The 23095-nt window shown below is 31.4% G+C and overlaps 1 protein-coding gene across 4 annotated transcripts; it reads right to left on the bottom strand.

Moving 5' to 3' along the window:
- Positions 1–59: 59 nt before the first annotated feature.
- Positions 60–22933, bottom strand: LOC141536001 (uncharacterized). 4 transcript variants are annotated; one of them, XM_074256196.1, is made up of 5 exons: positions 22485–22933; positions 22095–22398; positions 20270–21198; positions 2385–2636; positions 60–1751 (listed from the first exon to the last, which is right to left on the bottom strand). In XM_074256196.1, the coding sequence occupies exons 4-5, from the start codon at positions 2634–2636 to the stop codon at positions 1410–1412; spliced, it is 594 nt and encodes a 197-aa protein (XP_074112297.1). In that variant the 5' UTR covers positions 20270–21198; positions 22095–22398; positions 22485–22933; the 3' UTR covers positions 60–1409. The 4 variants fall into 4 exon arrangements, with proteins under 4 accessions (XP_074112297.1, XP_074112296.1, XP_074112298.1 ...); XM_074256195.1 differs by having other exon boundaries at positions 22095–22933; XM_074256197.1 differs by lacking the exons at positions 22095–22398; positions 22485–22933 and adding an exon at positions 21743–21961.
- Between the last annotated feature and the right edge of the window lie 162 nt (positions 22934–23095).

Below are 23095 nucleotides of genomic sequence, written 5' to 3' on the forward strand. Positions count from 1 at the left end.
TATATATATATATATATATATATATATATATATATATATATATATATATATATATATACTTTTATTTATTTATTTATTTATTTATCCATTCAATATATTTAATATTCAATATATCGCCGTAATTTTCCTCTATTATAAATCCGCAAAACATGCAAGACATCGCAATATCGTTTACTAAATAATTTACTAAGTCTTTTTATTTTTATTTATCATTTATAATATACTTTTTTAAAAATTTTTTTAATATACTTTTCTCGAAGAACAAACTTGGTCAAACTTATTAAAGTTAACCGTCGGTTACGCTCTCGTTGTCTGCATACCTAAGTCGTGAGCATAAAGAAGAGAATCATCTTTATGTTCTGATATTTACACCGTTCTCCGGTTTAATTAATAATTATCATTACCATTATAATTATAATTATTACTATTATTATTATTATTGTTAATATTATCAATATTAATATTATTATTATTAATATTATAATTATTATTTACTTTTGCGTATGCATCATCGTACAATTGCTGTATTGGACGTTTATCTCGAATACATCTCTTAAGTCTTCAGACTTTCAGCTCTCCTTTTTATTTTTTTTCTTTATTTATTTATTTATTTATTTAGTTAGTTTATTATTTAAGATTGTTTCAATAAACATCTCTATTACTTTCCATTATTACTTATGTCCTATACGACACAGTACTGATGTGTCCTCCATTTATCACTTTCACTGTGTACAACTTTTAAATCAAGTTTAATCAATAAACCAGACGACAATTTAATGATCTTTTAATTATTCAATAATTTTAATAATTATTTTTATAATTATTTTTATAATAATAATAATTATTTTAATATTTATTTTAATAATTAAATAAAATGTCGCCTGTAATTTTCATGTCTATCTTTTTCTCCTTCTTCTTCTTCTTCTTCTTCTTCTTCTTCTTCTTCTTCTTCTTCTTCTTCTCAATCTTCATCTTCTTTTTACTAATCTTCGACGAGTCAGTCTTTAGAATCTCCTACTCCTTGATCCGTATCCCCAACGACGACGATGACGAGTATGCTCGTAGGCGCAAACAATAAAACAATTCGATGACCAACGCTGCTTTATTGCCATCAAGGTTCAATAAAAATAAAATAATAAAATACAATCAACATAATCGAAAAAAAAAAAAAAAAAAAAAAAGAAAAAATAAATAAATAAATGAACGATGAGCCAGCCAAGCTTGGTCGTAAGCTTACGAGAATTCCTTATGTCTTGTCGCTCGGTGAATAATTATTTATTTAAATAAATGTATGCATATATATACACATATATATATATACACACATATATATTTATATTCATATTAATATATTTGCTGGGATTTCACAACTGTTGCGCGCGTTGACAACGTGTCAACGTTGGCTTGGGTCAGACGTGATCCAGATGATGGTGATGGTTGTGTTCATCTGCCTCGCAAGGTACCACAGTCAGACTTGATAAATTGTTCAAATTACTGCTAGATTCGGAGTAGCTTGATAGACTAGGCCGCCTCGATGGCGGCACCACCACAACCGGTGTCGAGCCACCTACATTGCTTGGGAATTTTCTAAATACCCTTAACAGTGAACTACCAGCGCTATGGCATCTTATTATCCGATCTGGTGTGTCCAGTATCGTTGATTGGCTTCTGGTGTAGGGAGGTGGACTCTCGCTGTCGAATATCGTTCTGTTTGGAGGTGGTCGTACGCATTTCTGATAAATTTCACTTTCCTGAAAAATAAAATTTTATTTTTAATAAATTTTTATTTTATTTTAAATTGTTATTAATGTTAATTGTTTGAAGTATATGGACATTTTTTTTAGCATACGTGATTATTCTATTATTGCTATGACTAAGGTTCCAAGTTAATTGATTCTAAACACAAGATAATTATTGACAAAGACGTCAAATAACTGACGTAGATGAGTCATACATTTATGGCGGAAACTTTAATCCATTAGAGAATAATTGATTTTCTTTTTTATAGATTATTTTTAAAGGTCATATTTAATTATCGACAATAGTTTTGATATTTTAGGTAATTATTTAAATGTACAGCTTCTATTTTTGATCAGTAAAATAATTTTAATTGCAAAAATTAAAAATGTTGATTTTTTTTTGATAAATTTAAAATCCTTTTCATAAAAAAAAAATTGAATAAATGAAAAGATCAAAAATAAAATTCTAAAATTACTTGTTTTGTATAAAAAAATTTGATAATTTCTTGAAAAAAAAAAATCGAATGATTTTTTTAAAATAATTATCAAAAATTTGGAGCTGTACACCAAAAAAATTACTTAAAAGCGGAAAAATACTTTAATTAATAATTTATCAGATTAAAAAAAATTAAAAATCCAACTAACCTGTTCAGGATCACGAAGGTGGAGTCCGGCGTGAGCACCATAAGGCCGTTCCTCGCCATCGGGGAGTTGGAGCCTCGGTGGTAAGTCAAGAGCGAGATCTTGTCGTACACTCACAGTACGAACAGCTCGATCTCTCGCAGCCGCGACCATCGCCTCCTGCATGCCATCCGCACCGCCACCAACAGCTGTCGCACTCTCGAGGCCACCGTGACCCCCACAGCCGACATCCATGCCTGCGCTCACCGACAGCATCTGTTAACAAAGATAATAACATTAATTTTATTATTATTTCAACGATAATAATAATAATAATATTAATAATAAATAACAATTATTGCAAACTGTCATTGTTATTATTTCTGTCCATCGAATGGACAATGAAAGAGGGATTAGGGAGACAATGCGCTATAGCTACAATGGCCTTTTACGATGCCGATATCTGTCATGTCTTTGTACGATATGCAAAAAAAATTATATTCACAGACATATGCATTTATATAAATATAAATATAAATATACCGATGACGGAGGACGTCGCGCTTGACCACAGATAAGTACTTGATTGTATTTTAGTTGAGTTTATTGGTGCATGTGCCCCAATAGTTGTAGACTGCACAGATCGCCTCATATTTTATTTTTAATGCCATTGTTATTATTACGCTAGTTATAATCTCATGATTCTTTATCAGCGCTCGTATTTTTTTTTTTATTATTTATAATTGTAATTATAATTGTAGTGAAACTGAGACTTGGTTCTATAAATAAAAAATGCAACGTGACATTTAAAGTAATGAAGTTGCGGTTTTTTTAATGCACGTTTGCGAAATATAGCTTCAATGCCTACTTTAAAAAAAAAAAAAAAAAGTAACTAAAAATTGAAGTCTGATTTTTTTTTGGAGAAATTCTACCTTAAAATTTCGTTAATTACGGAATTAATTAGACGGTAATTAAATTAAATTATAGAGAAGATATATTTACAATTTTGACATGATTTAGATTTATAACAATATTTATTAAAGTAATTTTTATTTGGTAGTTTCATACAAGATGGAAAATAATTCACGAGGTGAGATAAATTTCTAAAATAACGGGGGTGTTTATATTTTTTAACGCAACTTTCTGTTTGTAATTAATGAAGGTTATTTTTAGAAAATTTTTCTTTGATAAATATTGTTGTTATGATAGTCATAAGTCACTATCATCTGATTTATTATCAGCGCTTATAATTTTTTATATTGACGTAAGAATAAAAATTGTTTTCTTCACATCAAAAATGAAAACAACAACGATAATAATAATATTAATAATAAAACCGCAATTTTCTTCTTCTGTAATTTTATTAATAAAAGTAATGTAACATTTGAAATAATAAGGCGCGATTTTTTAAATATTGATATTTATAGAATAAGCTTCGACGCCATCTACTTTCAATAAAATGTACTGATTTTTGGATACTAGGAAGTTCTTCTTCAAAAGCTTGAATATAATTATCAATTACAAAATATCTGAAGCAATAATTAAATTAGGGAAGATCTATTGACAATCTTGCCATAATATAGATTAATAAAAACAGTAATTATAGTAATTATCATTCAATTATTTAAAATAAAGAGAGAAATAAATTTTAAAGTGAGAAACTTTTTCAAAATGGCGGGAGTTTTAAAATTTTTTTTAAACTTTTACTTAATGATAATTTTTAATTATTTTTATTTGTAAAAATAAAATCAATTTAAAAAATTGAAAGTTTCTTCAATTTATTAAATTTAATGCGTTGTAATTACGCTAGTCATATTTATCTGATTAATTTTTTCCGTAATTTATTAACATAAAAATAAAAATGGTTTTCTTTATAATAATAATAATTAAATGATTGTCAAAATAATAATAAAACAGGGACTAGTTTCTTTTGTGGCTCTATAAATAAAAAATTAAACGTGACATTTTAGCGAGACAATAAGTGGATCAGAGAAATATCTATATATAAATATGTAACCAGTGGAGCGTGTAAAGAGTAAAAGATATGATGTCATATAAAAGTTAAATATTATTTTTGATATCGTAACGGTTGAATTGGTTAATAATCTTGTTGTTATTAAATATACGGCGTGTGTAAACGCGACTGTGAAATAGGCGCAAATATATAAGAAATAAGTAATAAGTAATAAGTAATGTATGATAATAATATAAATGTATTTACTAGGACATGGATATAGACAGTAGAGTGAATGAAAGGCAATAACGGGTTTAAAATAATAATATTTGCGAAATAAAAAAGGAATAATTGAATACTTTAGAACGGACATACTTGCGTAACTTTGCTTAGTGCACATTTCCCGTTTGCCGGAGATAAAGCTAACGAGACCCTGATAAATAACGTCGAGAGTCTAGACAGTTGATTATACAAGGCGTTCTTCATTAAATCGTTCCATGCATTTAGCTCCTGACTCCTGAACGTTTCAGATAAAGTCACACTATATGCCGTCATAAAGATCACGAGAGTGTGCAATCTGCATACACTTATGTGTATCATAAAATAAAGACGCGCTAAATACGTCCACAATTAATATTATAAATAAGGCGAGGTATTTTTACCGTTTTGTTGCTCCAATTAAGTCAAACACTCTTTGTAAAATTTTTTTTTTATTTTTAAATACGTTTTTTCAATCTTTTGAGAAGAAATTTGAGTAATTAATCTTCTTTTACTAAAAGAATTATAAATTTCTGCAATATCGACAGTTTAATTCATTTTTAATGAGTGTCAATTGTAAAATAATTTTTTTTTCTTATTTATAAAGAAGAAATTTATATTTCTTGATAATTGAGTAAATTTTTATGAATAAATCATTATTTTTAACTTAAAAATCAAAAGAAGAAACATTTTTTAATTCTAGAGGATAGACTTAAATTTATTTTGTAATTTTTTCGCTAGGTGGCGCTACTGATTAATTACCGCACAGAAGAATCATATAATAAACTAACACGGAAGAAATAGCAACTTGATTTTATAAAAATATCTTCTACATAAATAATTTTTCTTAATACCACAAAGATTTACACAAAAATAAAAATTTCAATAAAATCCACAACTCTTATCTCTTCCTCCACAACTTCAAAAAAAAAATTTCAAAACTCAAAAATAGAGCACCTCGATGTATAAAAACCAAATTAATGATCATTCTTCTTAAAAAACTAGGTTAAATTTAAATAAAGGATTACCCAAGCTTAAACACAAAAAGTAAATGTTAACTACACATTACACTGAGCAATTCTGAAAGAAATTTCTCATGAATGGAGTGTTTTGTTTATTGAAACTAAAATGTAATTTTTCAATATAAAACACGTCGGTTGGCACTGCAATAAAGTGCTGAAACGCAGCCAAAATACAATGTTAATCCAAAAATCATTCAACATCTTTCATCTCTCATTAACTTGAAGAAATTGAGTTCCTGTCTGAAGGTAAAAATTAAAAGAACCATTTCTTCAACAAAGAGCAATTTGTAGCTGGTGAGGATCCAAGGTGTGCAATTAATCAGGGTATTTATTTAAATACCATACAGACAGTTGCCCAGACGATTTGGCATTGATAGGCCATCGATCGAGCAGACTCGTCGTCAATGACATTATTTTTATAGATCAACAAGACTCTCGACGGAAAATAACCAGACAATTGGCTAGTGTTGGTCTAGCCGTCTTGATCTATTGTCGCTGGTATCCATTCACACATATACGAGTGCATAGATCACATCATACGTAACACAAATAAAATAAAAACTATTTGCAGTGTATAAGTGAGTATTAATCAATAGATTAATTATCGATGTACCGTCTATCTGCAATCGCATCAAGGTCGTTTAAACTTACGACACCAGACGATAAGAGAGAGAGAGAGAGAGAGAGAGAGAGAGAGAGAGAGAGAGAGAGAGAGAGAGAGAGAGAGAGAGAGAGAGAGAGAGAGAGAGAGAGAGAGAGAGAGAGAGAGAGAGAGAGAGAGAGTTAACAAGTTATTTTAGAATCTTATTTTTCTCGCGATCGATTGACGTCTCGCCGTTTGCCATATACATATAAATATCTGCTATTATGTATGTATAATGCCGTCGATTACAGAAAATTTATTTTCCTTCCTTTTTCCTCCAACAAAATGACGCACTGTCTCTCTACATGTACGTACAATTCACTTTACTTTATTCAACTTCCCTCTGCTTATTGTCAGTACTCCAATTGTGATTGTATGTTACATCGTTTTTCTGTTTTCTGTTGTGTTATTGTTTCCTCACCGATGACATCGCCTGATCGCGAACAATAATACGCAGTATTTGTATTAATATATAAATATACAGATACATTATAATAACAATCGTTAGACGTCGATTGCTTATGCATACTTGAATTTTTCTTTATACTTTGCATACGCTTTTCGCAACGTGCGATACAACAAATTGTCATTAATTCGTAGTATTTCATTATTTACTGTCTAAGTTTTTTTTATTTACTCGTTGGTAAAAAATATGTCTGGTTTTTTTTTAATTCAACAAGTTTTATTTGTAATTTTTACGACAGAAATTTTAAATAATTTATTTCTTCTTGAATTAAAAATAAAAACTTGTGAATTTCCGCTCTTAGTTATAAAAATTTACAAAATAATTTTGTATTTTTATAAATAAAATTCTTAAATTTGTAAGTAAAATTGAAGTCTATTTAATCTCTTATTTTAAATATGTAATTTAAAATTTAGTATTATAATATACTTTCTCCATTTTTCAATCAATTTTTTCAACAAATAGACCTTTAAGGATTTTTTTTTAAATCCTTACTGGAAATTTTGATTTCTTCTTAACGTAAAAATCAAAACTTTCAAATTTCTAAAAAAATTGACTCAAAAAAAATTTTTTTTCATATTTTTATAAAAAATTAAAAAAAAAACTTTACCAAGCCAAAATTTCAATTTTTGTTTGAAAATTTTTATTTCTTAGCGTAAAAATCAAAATTTCTGCAAACTTGACTCAAGGCAAAATATTTTTGATATTTTAACAATTTTTAAGATAAAACAATATGATTTATTAAAAAATGTTATTCATAATTTTACAACAAATTTTTTACCAAATTAAAATAAAAAAATTTTTTTCTGCATATTCTGACGAATTTACTCCAGCCAAAATTTTAATAAAAGAGTCTATTATCCATATTTTATTATTAGTGTGTGGTTTTTTTTAATAAATACGTAAGTTTTCCCACGTGCACAATGTCTAGTGTGTCAAGGATGTAAGGAAAGGGAAAGAGCTGTGAATGCATTTGGTTCTCAATGCACTCTGCATGTTAATCAGACAATTGAATAGCGTTTTTTTATTATTATATTTGGTTCTTTTCTTTAGAGTTCAATTCAGCGCTTTACTTATACATGAACATGAACATAAATATATATGAGGACATAGAGTGCAATGAGCACCGGAGTACAGAGTGCAGAGTACAGCCGACAGTCTGCAGACGGTATGGAGTAATAAGTATATAGGATGTATAGACAGACGGTGGCAGACGTACACGTGAAAAGACACGACGTAGATGGGATGAAGAAGCTAGTAGAATATTTGAAAGTCCATATCGACCGGCGCAACGCGGTCGGGACAGTCACGACCCAAGCATGACGAGCGCAATGAACTGCAGTGAAAGCAGCCACGGAATCGCATTCTGGGCCAGACGGAAGAAACGCGAGACGTCCGTACCGACGCTGTAATATATAAGATATAAGGTTTAACGGCCTTTATATTTTTTCTGGGTGTATGGCACCCACCAGCACAACCACAACCAAAGTATATGAATACAGATTCTCATCTGAGGCAAAGGGTTTTTTTGTCGGGAAAATTTTCTCGCTTTTTAATTTTTTCCCCGATTATTTCTTCTCGGATTTCTTCGGGCAGTTAGTCCCCGGTACTGGTTACCTTCAGGGGGAGCCAGGGAGCCAGGGGGTGCTGCATCAGACTCAAGAAAAAATATTATTAAGCCCGACGTTTATGGCCTATAAAAAGTGCAACGAGCTCAGCCATGTGCAAGACTGTCCCACTCTCTTCCCTTCGGTTGCTTCTTGGCTGTTTGCCAATACAGGTGTTCTAAATAATACACTCATGTCGTGTGTGTACATGTGAGTAGAGAAGGAGAAAAAATACCTGACCGGTAAGATTACGTTCTACTTTTTATTAAAACCTTTTTTTGATAGCTTATTTATTTACTAGCACAGGTTGCTTTTATTTCTTCCTTGTTATATGGATGTTATTAGTGATAAAGATCAAACAGATATTTGTTTTCATTTTTTAAGATTCAATTTTTTTTTTTTTTTATTGCTGTTAGGCGCAGTGGAAAATTTGAGGGTACAGCTTTTCAATCGTAAAAAGGTATCTGAATTAATAAAAGTTTATGAGATGATAAGTTAGATGCAGTTTGAATTTTTTTTTATAAAAATTTAGAGAAATAAATTGTTTTATTTTTCGAGCTTTAAATGCTAAAATATATTTTTTATTAAAAAAATTTTTTTTCTTCAAATTATTCTATTTTTTTATAAATTTTAGGAATAAAAATATGTGATTGTTTAAAAAAATTCTAAATATTATTTTGATAATTGTCTAACTCCATTTTAAAGAATTTTCCATTTGCATTTTTAAAAACATTTTTAAAAATTGTCAATAACAAATTTTATAATTTTTTAACAATATTTTCTTCGTACTAATTTAATTTTTAAATAAAATAAAAAATGGTCAGACGTTTGATCATTTACTTCAAAATATTTGTATCTAATTAATAAAAAATATTTCTTTTTAACTCCAAATTTCTAAAACAAACATTAAGTTCTTTTTAATTCAAAGATTTCAAAGGTCAGTTTAATTTATTTATCTTTACAAGACCTTAAAACCAGATCTAACTTTATCTTCTCAAAAACTTGGTACCACCTGCAGCTAAACACACTCTAATTAGCCTGCATAAAAATAAATTTTTTCTAAATTCATCAATACCTACCATTAGGGCCATGTCACTGGATTTGGATGTCTGATGAACGTGGAGGATTCTTGCACCTAACTCGACCAACTTTCTCCTCAATTGTTTAACCGAGACGCCGAGCGTCTGAATGCAGCGACGCCGCAGCTTCATTTGAATGATGATGACGCCAGATTGACGGTTAGAATATATCCGCAATTACCAACCAGGACTTGGAGCGTCCAGTTATATTTAATATTTTTTTTTTTTTTTTTTTTTAATTTTTCAATGCTCGAGACAAGACTCCAGATCCTGCCTTAGCTTTCAACAATAGCGCTCACTATATACAAGCATCAAGTGAAATAAATACATAAAAGTATGTGATGTGAAGAAGAGATTGAACGAGTAGTTGCAACACAGCGTCTGTCAGCTGTCAAGCCAGTAGCATGGCGCCGTTTGTCCTTGGTCTCTTATTTTCAGTCGATGATGACGTTCTCTTGTCTCTCGGCTATTTTATTGCCGATTAAGAAAAATAACAGCGTACACTGGATAAAACACACGGTACTGTCACTTGTAACTTCATATAATACCACTTAATATCATTCCTTGTATTGTTCCTTATATATATATATATATAAATATTTATTTCTTCTTTCAGGTGGAATGGCTGTGTTACGTCCAAGTGACGTTAGAACAAGTACTGTAACTCTGACGACCAAGTTTGGCAGAGGCTACTTGAGACGACGAGATCACTGATTTTGTTATTCTTTGTCGTCGTCTCGTCTGCTGGTTGTTGGTCCAAGAACAAGTATTACCCAATACAACTTTGGAGTATATTATTACTAAACTGGCAAGAGTTAACCAACTAGACGTCAATCATTTGTCCCAATTGACATTTAAATAAATAAATAAATAAACAATAAATAAACAAAAATAACTGCCAGCATAAATAAATATTTCTTCTTTTGGATTATATTGAGTTAAAACTTAATTATTCTTCACTAAAAATAACTGATTTATTTCTTCTTCACTGTCAGTAAATAATTTCTTCACTTTAATTAATTATTTACAAACAAAATAAATAGTTAAAAAAATATATATATTTATTTATTTATTTATTATAAAAAAATAGCCGGCAATGTGTTATTGGTATCGGACGACACCCGGAATGGAATGTTGTCGACTGAAAGCCGCTCGTAACAAATGTCACACTAGGTTTAAACGTAACTGGGAATAACGAGCAAGTGACAGTTGCAGCGCGGGAGTTGATTGCACATCAAGTCCAGCGGCAGACTGAACTCATCCGGTGGCTGCGAGGCCGCAGCACCGTCGTCGATCCAATGCCTGTCGCACTCACTACAGTCAACTTCCCCTTCTTTATGTTCAAGCTGTGGCAGCCATTACACCGTCATGTTACCACTACTATATTAAAGGTTTAGTATGTATGTGTGTAATAGCACCAACACAAGTTGATAATATCACCAGACAGTGTGGAGTAAGAAGAGTGTGTGTATATGTACCAGCCAGACCCCTCCTTGCCTCCCAGTTGTGTGCAGTTGAGTCCTGCGCCCGCAATACTGTCTGACATCCCCCGCCGCCCACAGCCGACAGACTGGCGAGCCCCACCGACCCACCGTCTATCAGCCAGACGTTGGCTTAGCGCCTTTTGTCTCTGTGTGTGTGTGTGTGTGTGTGTGTGTGTGTGTGTGTGTGTGTGTGTGTGTGTGTGTGTGTGTGTGTGTGTGTGTGTGTGTGTGTGTGTGTGTGTGTGTGTGTGTGTGTGTGTGTGTGTGTGTGTGTGAGCACAAAGACAGCCGTAAAAATGTACGTCAAGCGATACCAAGCTGCCTTGGATGTGTTGAAGAGAATAGAATGCAGTTTGCAGTGTCTGGATTAATGTATAGGTGAGAGTAGTGTGCGCCACCCTTTGCTTCTCTCCCCTTTGTTGCACAGTATTGACTCTCTCTTTTTCTCTTTCAGCTCACCACTCCTTGGAGCGCCCTGTAGACTGTAGACTGTAGACTGTAGACTGTAGACTGTAAACTGTGCTGATGTTCGTGTTCATGTTCTCTAAAGCTCGTGGTGTTGGTCCTGCTCGTGTTTATGTAGAATGATTTGCACGTGTGTGCACGAGCCGGAGCTGCACCAGAGAAGGAGGCAAACCAAGGAGTAAAGGATAAAGCCGGACTGGACCAGCCACCAGCCGTACCGGTGAATGCGCTTTTTCGCTGCACGACCTCCGAGATACGGAAAAATCCAGTCCTTTTGCATTTTAATACTCAACTTGGGATATAATACTGTACGAGCACCAACGCTAACATACAGGATTCGCTGGGAATAAAACCAACCGGGTTTGTAGTACTCCGGCTATCCAGACTGCCCAGTCACGATCATGGTCATATAATCATGTAGGATACGAGGTTTTTTTTTGGATTGTCTGTGATAATTTTTATGGGTTGAGTTTTTAGAATTTTAAATTTGGTTTTTATGGCGGAAATTTATTTTTAGGCGCAGAGAACAATTATTTTGGAGCTATGGATTTTGATACGTAATTAGAATTGAAAAAAAAATATTTCTTTGCATTTTTTTAATGTGCATATATTTGAATATATACACAAAAATTTTAATGTCAATTGGATAAGTATTTTAAAATATATAATTATAATTGTAAAGTCGCGGAGCGTTAGCACAATTTTTTAGTAATTAATCGAAGGATTAATATTTTCAATAAATATTTTTTTTGAGCAATTTAAAGCTAAAATTTTTATCAAAAATCAAAAAAATTTTTATCAACCCTCTATTTCATTAAAAAAAAAAAGATATTTTGATAATTTTTTCAATTATTGCAATTAAGCTGAATTTTTTTGATTTAAAAATTCAAATAGAAATTTCATTCAAAAAAATGATGGCCCCCGCTTGTAATTACCAACATTTTTTAAAGCTGATCGAAAAAACATTATTTAAAAAAAAATAAATTATTCTTAAAGTTCAATTTTGATATTAATAATTAGAAAAGGCTCTTGATAAAAAAATTGATTTTTTTTTAGCCTTCTAAGTGCGTATAATGTTATTGCAACATAAAATTTTGTGCAATAGCCGATTTCCAAAGAAATCCAGGTAAAAAACGATTTTATTAATATCTAATGCACGAGTTATAAATAATGAGGATTAATATGGAGGTATATTATAAAAACATGAGGTTAAAAGTAGAGCCAATGAGAATTCCATGAAATAACACGCGCATTCTCGGTAGCTCTCTTTTTCTCAGTCTTTCTTTCTTTCTCAGTACCGATGTATGTACATATAGTAGCTAGCTAGTTCTTCTACATGTGCACATATCTTCATCTGTATATCTGTATGACTATACATCACTATGCTGGTATATTAGTGAGTTCTTGGTCAGAAGGCTGTTACACAATGCAATGACGTAAGACATAAAATCAATGGAGTTGCACGCGAATAATCAGATAATTTTCCACTTGCAGCTAGCCGGAGTTATATTGCTACTGCACTATAAAACTATTATAAATGCATCCATGTACAAATATACATACATAAGTGTATGTATATATATTTTAATATTAGTAACACGATATGTTGGCATTAATATATGTCCCCTTGCCTTCAACCATAACGAGCGTGCAATTTTTTCTCCCCTCGTCTCTTTCTTGTACCAAATACACGCCCGTGATCATGTGTGTGCAATAATAAAATCTTGCAAAAAATATATACGCAAATAATTCTTTTAGCCTCATTGATAAGTCTGCATTTAAGTGTTTAAATATGTATGTAATACAAAAGAGCGATAGTACGAGGCGGAGTTTAATTTCCAGAAGCTTCATAATTGTCGTAATCAAATTGAAATTTTTTTTTTTTACAAATTAAAATAAAATTTTTTAATTCTAAATTTATCAAAAAATATTATTTCATATTTATCCTCAATATTTTTATTCAATAAAAACTATGTTTCATTTTTTATCAATATGATATTTTAATCTTTATAGTTTTAAAAACATACTGATGTTATTATTAGAAAAATTATCAGAATTATTACGATTAAAACTGTCTATCAGACAGAAAATAATTATGACTAGACAGTTTTTTTTATTAAAATACCAGGATAAAATTTATCAGTTATAAATAAAATTATTTAAAAATTTTAATAATTTTTTTTTTTTTTTAAGAAAAAGCTGCAACCGGCGAATGTTTAAATAATGAAGCATATAGATAGTAAATTGCACAACAGATGCTCTTCGCGGCTAGCCGGTGGGCGACACTGGTGTATACAACCATATACTATAACGCTGTCTGTCTCGTCGAGTGCAGAGCAACCTCCGCACGCGCGGGCAACCTTCCCTCGGCCAAGGTCGCGGCTCATTTAACGACCACGATCGTTTCGGAGCCAGACTGGCCCGAAAACTCGCCCCCAGCCCCGCGTCCCCATTTATTGTCGCAGCTACTCGTCAATATAATACACACTGATATTATTTAGCGACACCCAGATCCACCAGACGTTAAAAAATTAATCTACCTAGTTGAATAATTTTTCAAAATAAAAAATAAGAATTATTTTATTTTATAATTCATCAATAATAATTATTGTTCTTTCGGCTCTAGTTGTTGCGGCGTTTGTTGGTTTTTATCCACTCGTACAATAATAAACATGTATACTAAAGTGCAAGAAGAACCAGACACGCTGTGTATATGTATACAGATATATAAAAGCAATATAAGGAGGAGAGACGGCGAAAGCACGTGGTAACGCAAGAGGCATTGGCGAGTAGTATATAGTGAATCTGTGTGCGCGCCGTCTAGACGGGGGGTTTATGGGGGACAGGGGAAATGTGGAAGTGGCGATCGAGATACGAGGAGTTGAGGTAGGGGCAAATGTCGAAGCAGTTTGCTGAGAGAGAGTATGGAATAAAAGATCCCCGGGTAAGAGAGAGAGAGAGAGAGAGAGAGAGAGAGAGAGAGAGAGAGACAAAAAGAGAAAATGATAATATAGGAGCCAAGAGAGGAGAGTAAGAGGATCCTATCCGAAACAGAGGACAAGGGGGATAGAATTATGATAACCAGCTATCATATCTCACAGACCTCGTACACCTCCTCTTGTTCTCACTCGAAAACCTTTTTCTTTTACCCTTTTCAGATCTTTTTTCATAATAATATCCGCGGCGCAGATGCACGATAGTGTCAGCCTGCACTCTTCTTTTATTTTTATTTATTTATTTATTTATTTATTTGGTCTTTTTTTAGAGTTGCAGACACGATGCACCGACTCATGCTCATGCCATTGACGAATGGGAGTAATTAATCGTCGGGGAAATCAATTTCTTCAGAGCTGCCATTGTATATTATGCGCGTATCGTTTTTCCTGGAAAATTATCCATAGGTCAGGTCACGAGTCTTCGAGGAAGCGATTGTACTTTGATTTAATTACATTAAAGTTAACACTCACTTTAACAAACAAATTTGCTCCAAAAAATTATTTTTTTAAAATTGCATTTTTAATTTTAAAAAATTTTTAAATGATAATTTTTTTTTTGCCATAATTTATTTGTTAAAAAATTGATAAAATATCTGCTTAATTAATTTTCATTTTGAATTAATTATTATAGTTTAAATTGAAAAAAAGAGTTGATAGAAAGTTTAAATAAAAAAGTGAGATAATTTTTAATGATTTTTAATAAATTTTAAATAAAATTGTGATTGATAAATAATTTATTTTGTTGTTCAAAATTCGTGGGTGTTTGATGAAATTATTGAAGATATTTGTGAAAGTAGAATTAAGACACAAATATGTTAAAAAGCACCCCACGCTTTTTTTTTTCAACAATATGATTTTTTTTTTTTTTTTGGTAATTGTTTTATTCTTTTCAAAATTATTTTCTATTTTTTAGTTCGATTTAATGTTAAATCGTGTTTTGGAGCTTTTTAAACTATAATTGATTTCAAAATTTTGAAAATAATTAAAAATCATAAATAAAATAATTTATTTTATTAAAAAAAGGAAAATATAAAATAAAATTAGGATATTTAACTATTTTTAGATTTTATTTTACAAATAAATTAAGTATGAAAAAATTGTTCCTATAATTTTTTACAATTTTTGTATGTAAAATTTTTTTCAATTAAAATTTATTTTTAATTTTTTATTTTAAGAGAAAACATCAATTTAACCAAAAATAGTTATCAGGTATGTAAAAAAAAAATACAAGAAAATATCTAGACCCATTTTTACTTGTAAAATTTTTCATTCTAAACTTGAAGCTCACCCACTTAAGTCTAGCTGGTATCTGTTGTCATATATTAATTTTAAATATAACATCCCACATGCAGATCATGATATATTCAGCATACTAGCAGGAGAACCAGAAGCTTAAACATGTTTACACTGACACCCTTAATAACTTGATACTGTTATTTGCTGGATTTATCCGTCTGACGATGAGTGAGTATGGCGTACTTGATATTCACATGTGGATATCTGTATTTTAACGGTTTATGGACGTATAGAATGGAGAGTAGAGAGTAGAGAGTAGTTTGGAGGGATAAAAAAGAGTGTGTATGTCAGAGTACATCAGACAAATCGACCACTATCAGCAGCCAGCGAGGCCACGACCTGTGTCTGCCGCGTGCTCATCACACGGACTTTACAATCTCCAATATTGTATGTATTTTTATTTATTTATATGCTGATCCACGAGAAAATACGACCAGAAACATATGTCGTAATTTATTGCATATCGATACTCATCTTCTAATATCACACATGACATTTCGGAAATTTTTTTGGAGATTAGAATGGTTTATTGTTGAGATAGGATTTGATGGATTACATTTATCTAAATTGAGACAGAATTTAAAAACTTAACAATATAGCTTTAATTACTTCAAAAAAATATTTGTTTACTAAATTATTTCTATCAAATATTTATTTATTTATTTATAAGTCGCTGCTATATGACTACCAAGGTCTTCAGCGACTACGGTACAATTAAATTTGATGAGTTATTTCCATTAACAATTTTCTAAAAAAAATAAGAAACTTTTTTTACATAAAATTAAATTTCATAAAAAAATTTTCTCTTACAATTTTACCTTATCTCCAAAATTTAAAGTTAAGATAGTTGTCACGGTACAATATTGTCAAAAAATTTAGAATTTTCTGACGGTAAGCCTTAACCACAACTGCCTTAAAAAAAAAAAAAAAAAAAAAAAATTTTTTTACAATAAAAAAATTTTTTTTCCATCACAGATCTGCCCATGACTTCTGTTTTTGTCAAAGTAGTACCCCCAGCAGCCTCAGTAGTAGTACTATTACTATAGTACTACCAGTACCAGTAATAGCCATAGTTGATGTATATAAACCCTCGAAAACACAAATACGCGGTCTATATTTGCAAAAAGTGGATTGCCTGTCTTGTATTTGCCACCTAACCCGGCACTGGTACAGCAAAACTACATACAAATACAGAAGAGACAAGAAGAGAACTAAATTTTAAGAGAGTTGTGGATTACGCGCTTTGCATTCCATGGCATCCAAATATTTCAATGTCTCGACTATTTTTACCGCTTGCCTTCACCAGACATCATTTATTCTCCGTCTCTGTTGGACGCAGATAGAGATCCAGAGGACCAACTAAACCAGCATATGTAGTATATGTAGTATACAACATATAGCATATAGCATGTAGCATATAGCATATATGTATACAGAAGGCTCTCACTCGGTCTGTTGCTCGCTATACTTTCGCATACTCTGCGGTAACGTACTCGCATGAATGCCAGCGTACATGGCCGGCTATATTTGTTTCCTCCATACACCTCTCCTCTACTCTAACTCGTATCGTATCGAGTATTATGGTTGTAGTATCATGTAGGACTACATATATGCCCGCTAAGAACTTTTACATACATATGTGGTCAATATTTGACTGTTATTGAACCACGTACGTGATTCGTTGGAGTTTACTTCTATATACAGCCCGTAATAATAAAATAAAATAAAACAAGTAGAGAAACTAAATACAATATATGACATATTCATATATCTATAGCTTATGTGGATATATATATATATGTCCACGCTATATGTCCACGTCGCGTCGCCCCGAGGCCGAACAATGACACTTGAATCTTACGAGTCCGTTCACCTCATATCGCAAGACCAATTGTATCGTGTTCTCTCGGCTAAGCACACGTGCTCTATGTATTAATATGTAGACCGAAAGCATGTCGGTAAGACTATTTACAATTCGGATGTCTATATATATGTGTAAATGTCGATGTTTAACAATAATGCATGGTTGCGCTCCGAAAACAGCTCTGGAGTAATTGTTGTTCTTCGCCTAGGCGAAGAATAGTGATGTAAACAGAGAAACTGGAGCACGTTGGTACTTTTTTTAAATGTTATTTTTTTTAACAATTTTATGAATATATTTTTATAATAGTTAGGATATTATTTTTTTCATCCATATTTAACTTGTATATTAGTTTGGAGCGTTATTTTGACGTCGGTTATTTTGTCGCCGGTTTATTATGTCGCTGGTTATTCTGTTATAGAAAGTTAATGCTTTTAAGTAATATAGAAGATATTCTACTTGAAATAGATTGATTAAAAACATTAGAAAATTTAGTTGAAGAAAATCAAGTAATATTTTTTATAATTGGTCTATTAAATTAAATTATTTTTAAGTATTAAAAAAATTTTTGTATTTTGATATTAATTGAAAATATTAGAAGATTTAATTGAAGAAAATCAAGTAGTTATATTGTTATTAAATTAAATTTTTTTTAAATGAGTAATTAAATTCATAAAATAAAAAATTAATATTTTATAAATAAAAAATAAATTTTAGAAATAAATATTATAACAAGACATTTTATCGAAAGATATGTTTTATGAAAATAATAATTGAATATAAAGTAGTTTTGAATAATTTATGTCAGATGCTCGTAAAAATTTCAAGTTTTATTATTTTTTATAGATATATATATAATATAATATAATCAATACCAAAAAAATTTTAATAAAATTAAATATACTTGCAAAATATTAATACGAAAAATTTTTAAGTTTTAACAAAATTGAGAAATTACAACTTTAAAGAGTCCGAAGAAATTCCTTTTACATGTAGTATAATTTATATATACATCTACTATGCGTAAATACATCATACATGCATTAGTAGTAGCCACGCTTGTTTATGTTATACTAATGTATTTATAAATAAATATACATTGTGTATCTTCCCATGAAATTATATCTGTTGAGTGGGCGCTGCTAAAAATATCTTCAATTCACCATACGAGAGCAACCAGAGGCTTATGTTAGTATACCAGCCGGTCTATATACACACATACGCATACACAAATACATTATTGCGATTCCTGGTGAGTGAGTCGGCCTCAGTTCTCGCCTCGTGTGTTTAAATCTTACATTACATTATGCCGCAATTCCCGTAAAATTCTTACAACACAAGTGCGTATTCTGTATCTCAGTATCATGCTTATACTCATACTTACAATTACAATTATAATTATACTTATGAGTAATATAAACAAAGACATATTTGTATATGTAAATACACACATGTGACATGACTTACTAAGTAAAGATAATATGTAGCATGTAGTGTGCGAGTCTATCACTTGCCCGCGAGTAAACACACCTGGATGGATGTTCACCGTACATGTGTATCATGTGTGATATGTTGTTGATGATGAGTAACGCGCAATGCGCGCTCTGATGCTTAATATGGTCGATGCCCTAGTGCGGCTTGCACTTGGCACCATATTTTCCTACCCCAATCCGGCGACCCTCGTATCGTGCAGTGCGTTAAATACGGGGCTAAGTAGTCGAGGGGCTCTCTACTCAGTCTACGCTTTTTTCATTAATCCATTGCATCCTTTTCGAATTCGGTGAGAGCCCTATTTACCGGCTCACTACTACCATCCTTGCTCGCGGTTTAGTTTATGGTAATTCAGTTGACACCACCAAATGGGGGTGAGACCAATAATTCTCAATTTTTCATTTTAATTAATGATCTGGAGGGAAAAAAAAAAAAAAAAAAAAAAAAAAAAAGTATTTATAATTTTACACACCAATTATTAACATGTAAACAAAACCTTGTGATCTAATTAATTACATACCGTCGCTCCAATTATTGACAGCTACAACACGCGCTATTAATCCAGTGAATTGAATAAAATAAATCAAATATACAAAATTAATACTTATTTATTATTTAAAGTATTTTTAAAATAACCAAGAAAAAAAATTTTTATTTTTACAATAAATTATTTTAATTTAATCATACTTTAAAAAAAAATATTATAATTATTTTTATACTTATCTGTCAATATTTTTTGAAAAACGCTGCAATAATTTCCTACAAAATTAAAATTAAAATTTGCCCTAATTTCTTATTTAGCCGTGCATTGAACAAATTTATTTGTTAAGTAACTCTCACGGATTAATATTACCAAACTTTTGTTATTTCCACCGGCACTAATTCATAGAGAGTAATTTCACGGTGGTTAGACAGACCAGGTATACAACAGCAACAACCACATTTGCTTTTAAATCGCCCATTTACGACATTCTTCCTTCCTATGTGTACGGATACGCATTAACGTTTATGGGTTCACATATTAAAGATAGAAAAGAGGTTGAGGTTGATACAACTTGGTAGTTTAAAATTAAAAGTACCAACAAACCGTATCATACCGGCTATTAATGAATGTAAATAAAGATAAATTAATCCTTTAGTTAAGAAACCTAACGAGGTAATTTTTTAAAGATAAAAAAATTATTTTTTTGATAAATTTTAAATAATACTTGAATATAAATATTTTTAAGAAAATATATTAATAGATACATAATATTAAATAAAATAAAAGTAAAAAAACAAAGTACTCACGTGCGCCCATAAAGGCGGTGCCTGGCGTCGTCGACGTCTTAGTTCTTCCGTGGTTGTTGTCCTTCCCGGTGACCTTGACCTCAGTGGTATCCACGACGTTATTTGCGACGGCTACCACCACTACCGACTTCTTCTTCTTTTTCTTCTTTCTCTTCTTTGTTTCTTTTTCTTCGTCAACTCCTCTCCCACCGTCTATGGGACTACTCGGGCCCCTCGGGCGGGTCCCAGCACGACCTGCGGCACCCGGCTCATCGGGATAAGTCGACCGTGATGACATCGGCTCGGCGACTATCGTCTACTACTCTCTTCTGCACCACCACGAGCACTGTTGGGTTAATTATTTTAATTCACTGTATTTTTTATCATCACCAAAAACGGAGTAAGCTCGATTATCGCCATCACCGACGGCACTTTTACATTCAATAAACACACACGATATTTTTATGTCAATCGTAGCAAGTCCCAGCATTTCTTTACTCAAATAAAAATGCCGAGTTTCGGATTCGCTGGCTGGAAATTCCGCCTGGAGTTTAGCCCCGACTTCAACACCAAGGGTTACCTGAGTAATCAATACACGTGAATTACCAGGTCTGAATTTAGTGGCTGTCATCATGGCACTTGGCAGAAGGACCAAGTGACAAGCGGCTTCAATTCCCACCGAGTTGTCGTCATAATTAAGCCTTTAATTTACAATAATTGCATAAAAAGAAATAACAGTAGACAAAACATGAATTATCTTTGTTCTTGGCATCATTCCGCTTTATATTATTTTAAACTCTGTAACAGATCTCTTCCAAGTACTAGGAAGTTCCTTCTTCACTGGTAATCAATTCCCCTAGTGTCGTGGAAACGCCAACGATTTCTCAAGAGCGAGGGAGATAAAAAATATTATTTTCTTCTTTCTCCACTCTTGTCTTTATCCGGAAAATCTGAAAAACCAAATACAGTATGTGAAAATTAATAAAAATTACAAGTTAAAGTTTTTAGAAGTATTTTTTTTATTGTAATTGATTTGTTAAAAAAATTTTTAAAATCAACAGCTGACTGTATTTTTTATAAATAAATTTTTCTAATTTTTTTACATGCATAATTTTTTGTAATTATGAGTTTTAATTTGTTTATTGCTTTTATCAATATAATATTTTCTATTGTGCTCCATTCTACTGGGAATTTCATCAGAGAAAACAATCAATTCGCGACATCTAAACACAATACTAGAAACAAACATTATTATTCCACTGAGTTTATTTGTGATAAAGAAACCATGTTTAATTCAAACAGTAATAAGCTATTCAAAAAAATAAAATAAAATATTTAAAACTTCATAACCTCAAACTGTGTCATTTAAAAATAATTAAATAAATTAATTAAACAATTTAAACCTATAATTTATTTAAACACATTAAATTTTCCACTCCTAAAAATTTTACAAAATCACACCATAGTTTTTTTACCCCAAATAATATAATTTACCTCTTTAAATTACTAAAATCAACAATATGATATTTTTCACTTAACCAAACAATTTCTTCTCCACGAAACTTGTAACTATTAACAATTATATTTTCCATGATAAACTAGCAATAAACAAAATAATCCCTCGGCCTACTACACTACTCGCGTTGGTATTTAGCCATCTGAAAATCAATAATAAAAATACCGGCATTTAATGTTCGCGTCACCGGCCTAGGCGTCGTTACGCCTTAGCTCTCGCGAGTCATCAAAAGGTCGGCCATGCTGACTTCTCATACATACATATATGTATATATAAATTTAATCCATTATATGCAGCATACATATATATTCATTGATGTCATTCACTTACTTGCTCTCTAGTTTATCTCCTTCTCAAAGCACCTTTCTTCTTCTTCTTCTTTTCGTTCCACTCTTCTTCTCGGGTGCTTCTACCTTCTGCAGTATATCAATTGATTTATAAAATATATTTAACAACTTAAAAACTGTTAAATAAAATTCTTCTGTCGAAAAAACAATTCCTTTTTTTACAAAGTATCATTTTAAGTGTCGAATTAATAGAAGTATGCGGGGAAATTGAGGTTTCTTCAACGCGCATGCGTCCGGCGGTGTGTACATTCATTTTAATTATTTATTATTACATATTATTTGTATATCTGGAAAAAAAAATATAATAATGTAATAAATAAAATAAATAATTTTCCTCGTGGTGGTGTGACGTTTTATTATTTCTTCATTTTACTTGATGATAATGATGATGATATCTTGCACAGTGTAACTTCACCGCAATACACCATGTGTGCTGTGCAAGACTATACAGCGTCCATAATATATTTATATGCATATAAATATGCATATAAAATGTGTACATACGTGCCCAGTATTACTAGTTAGTAAGTAACAACAGATAAAATATTTAATGCTTGAAGCTATAAGCATATTATTAATTTCTTCATGCTCGAGGATGATAAATAAACAAATATTGTTGTAGAAAATAAAATGTCCGTGCGCGTATAGGTTAAGCACAAACTAAAAACTAAAAACTAAAAACCAACAAAACTCAATACTTGTTTTTGTAATAAAAAATAATAATATAAGGCAAGTCGCGGCCGCGAGTGTAAAAAAAACGTAAACCCGGTGGATATGCAGCAGTTAGCTGTCGTATGTGGTAGAATGGCACTGGTGTGTTGGGCTAAAAGCTAGCATTCAGCGCCGTCGCGACGCTACACCAACATTTTCCGCTTATTCTCGGTGATTATCGGAGAGATTCGCGACCGCTCGGATAGTCTCGGGAGCCGCTGATACGCTCTCGGATGAAGATCAGGAGCTCTGGGTTAGAAACTGGGTACTGTG

Source organism: Cotesia typhae, unplaced genomic scaffold, assembly GCF_013202065.1.
Source record: "Cotesia typhae breed Kobodo isofemale line unplaced genomic scaffold, CoteBio_Ctyphae scaffold_152, whole genome shotgun sequence".
Classification (NCBI taxonomy): Eukaryota; Metazoa; Arthropoda; class Insecta; order Hymenoptera; family Braconidae; genus Cotesia; species Cotesia typhae.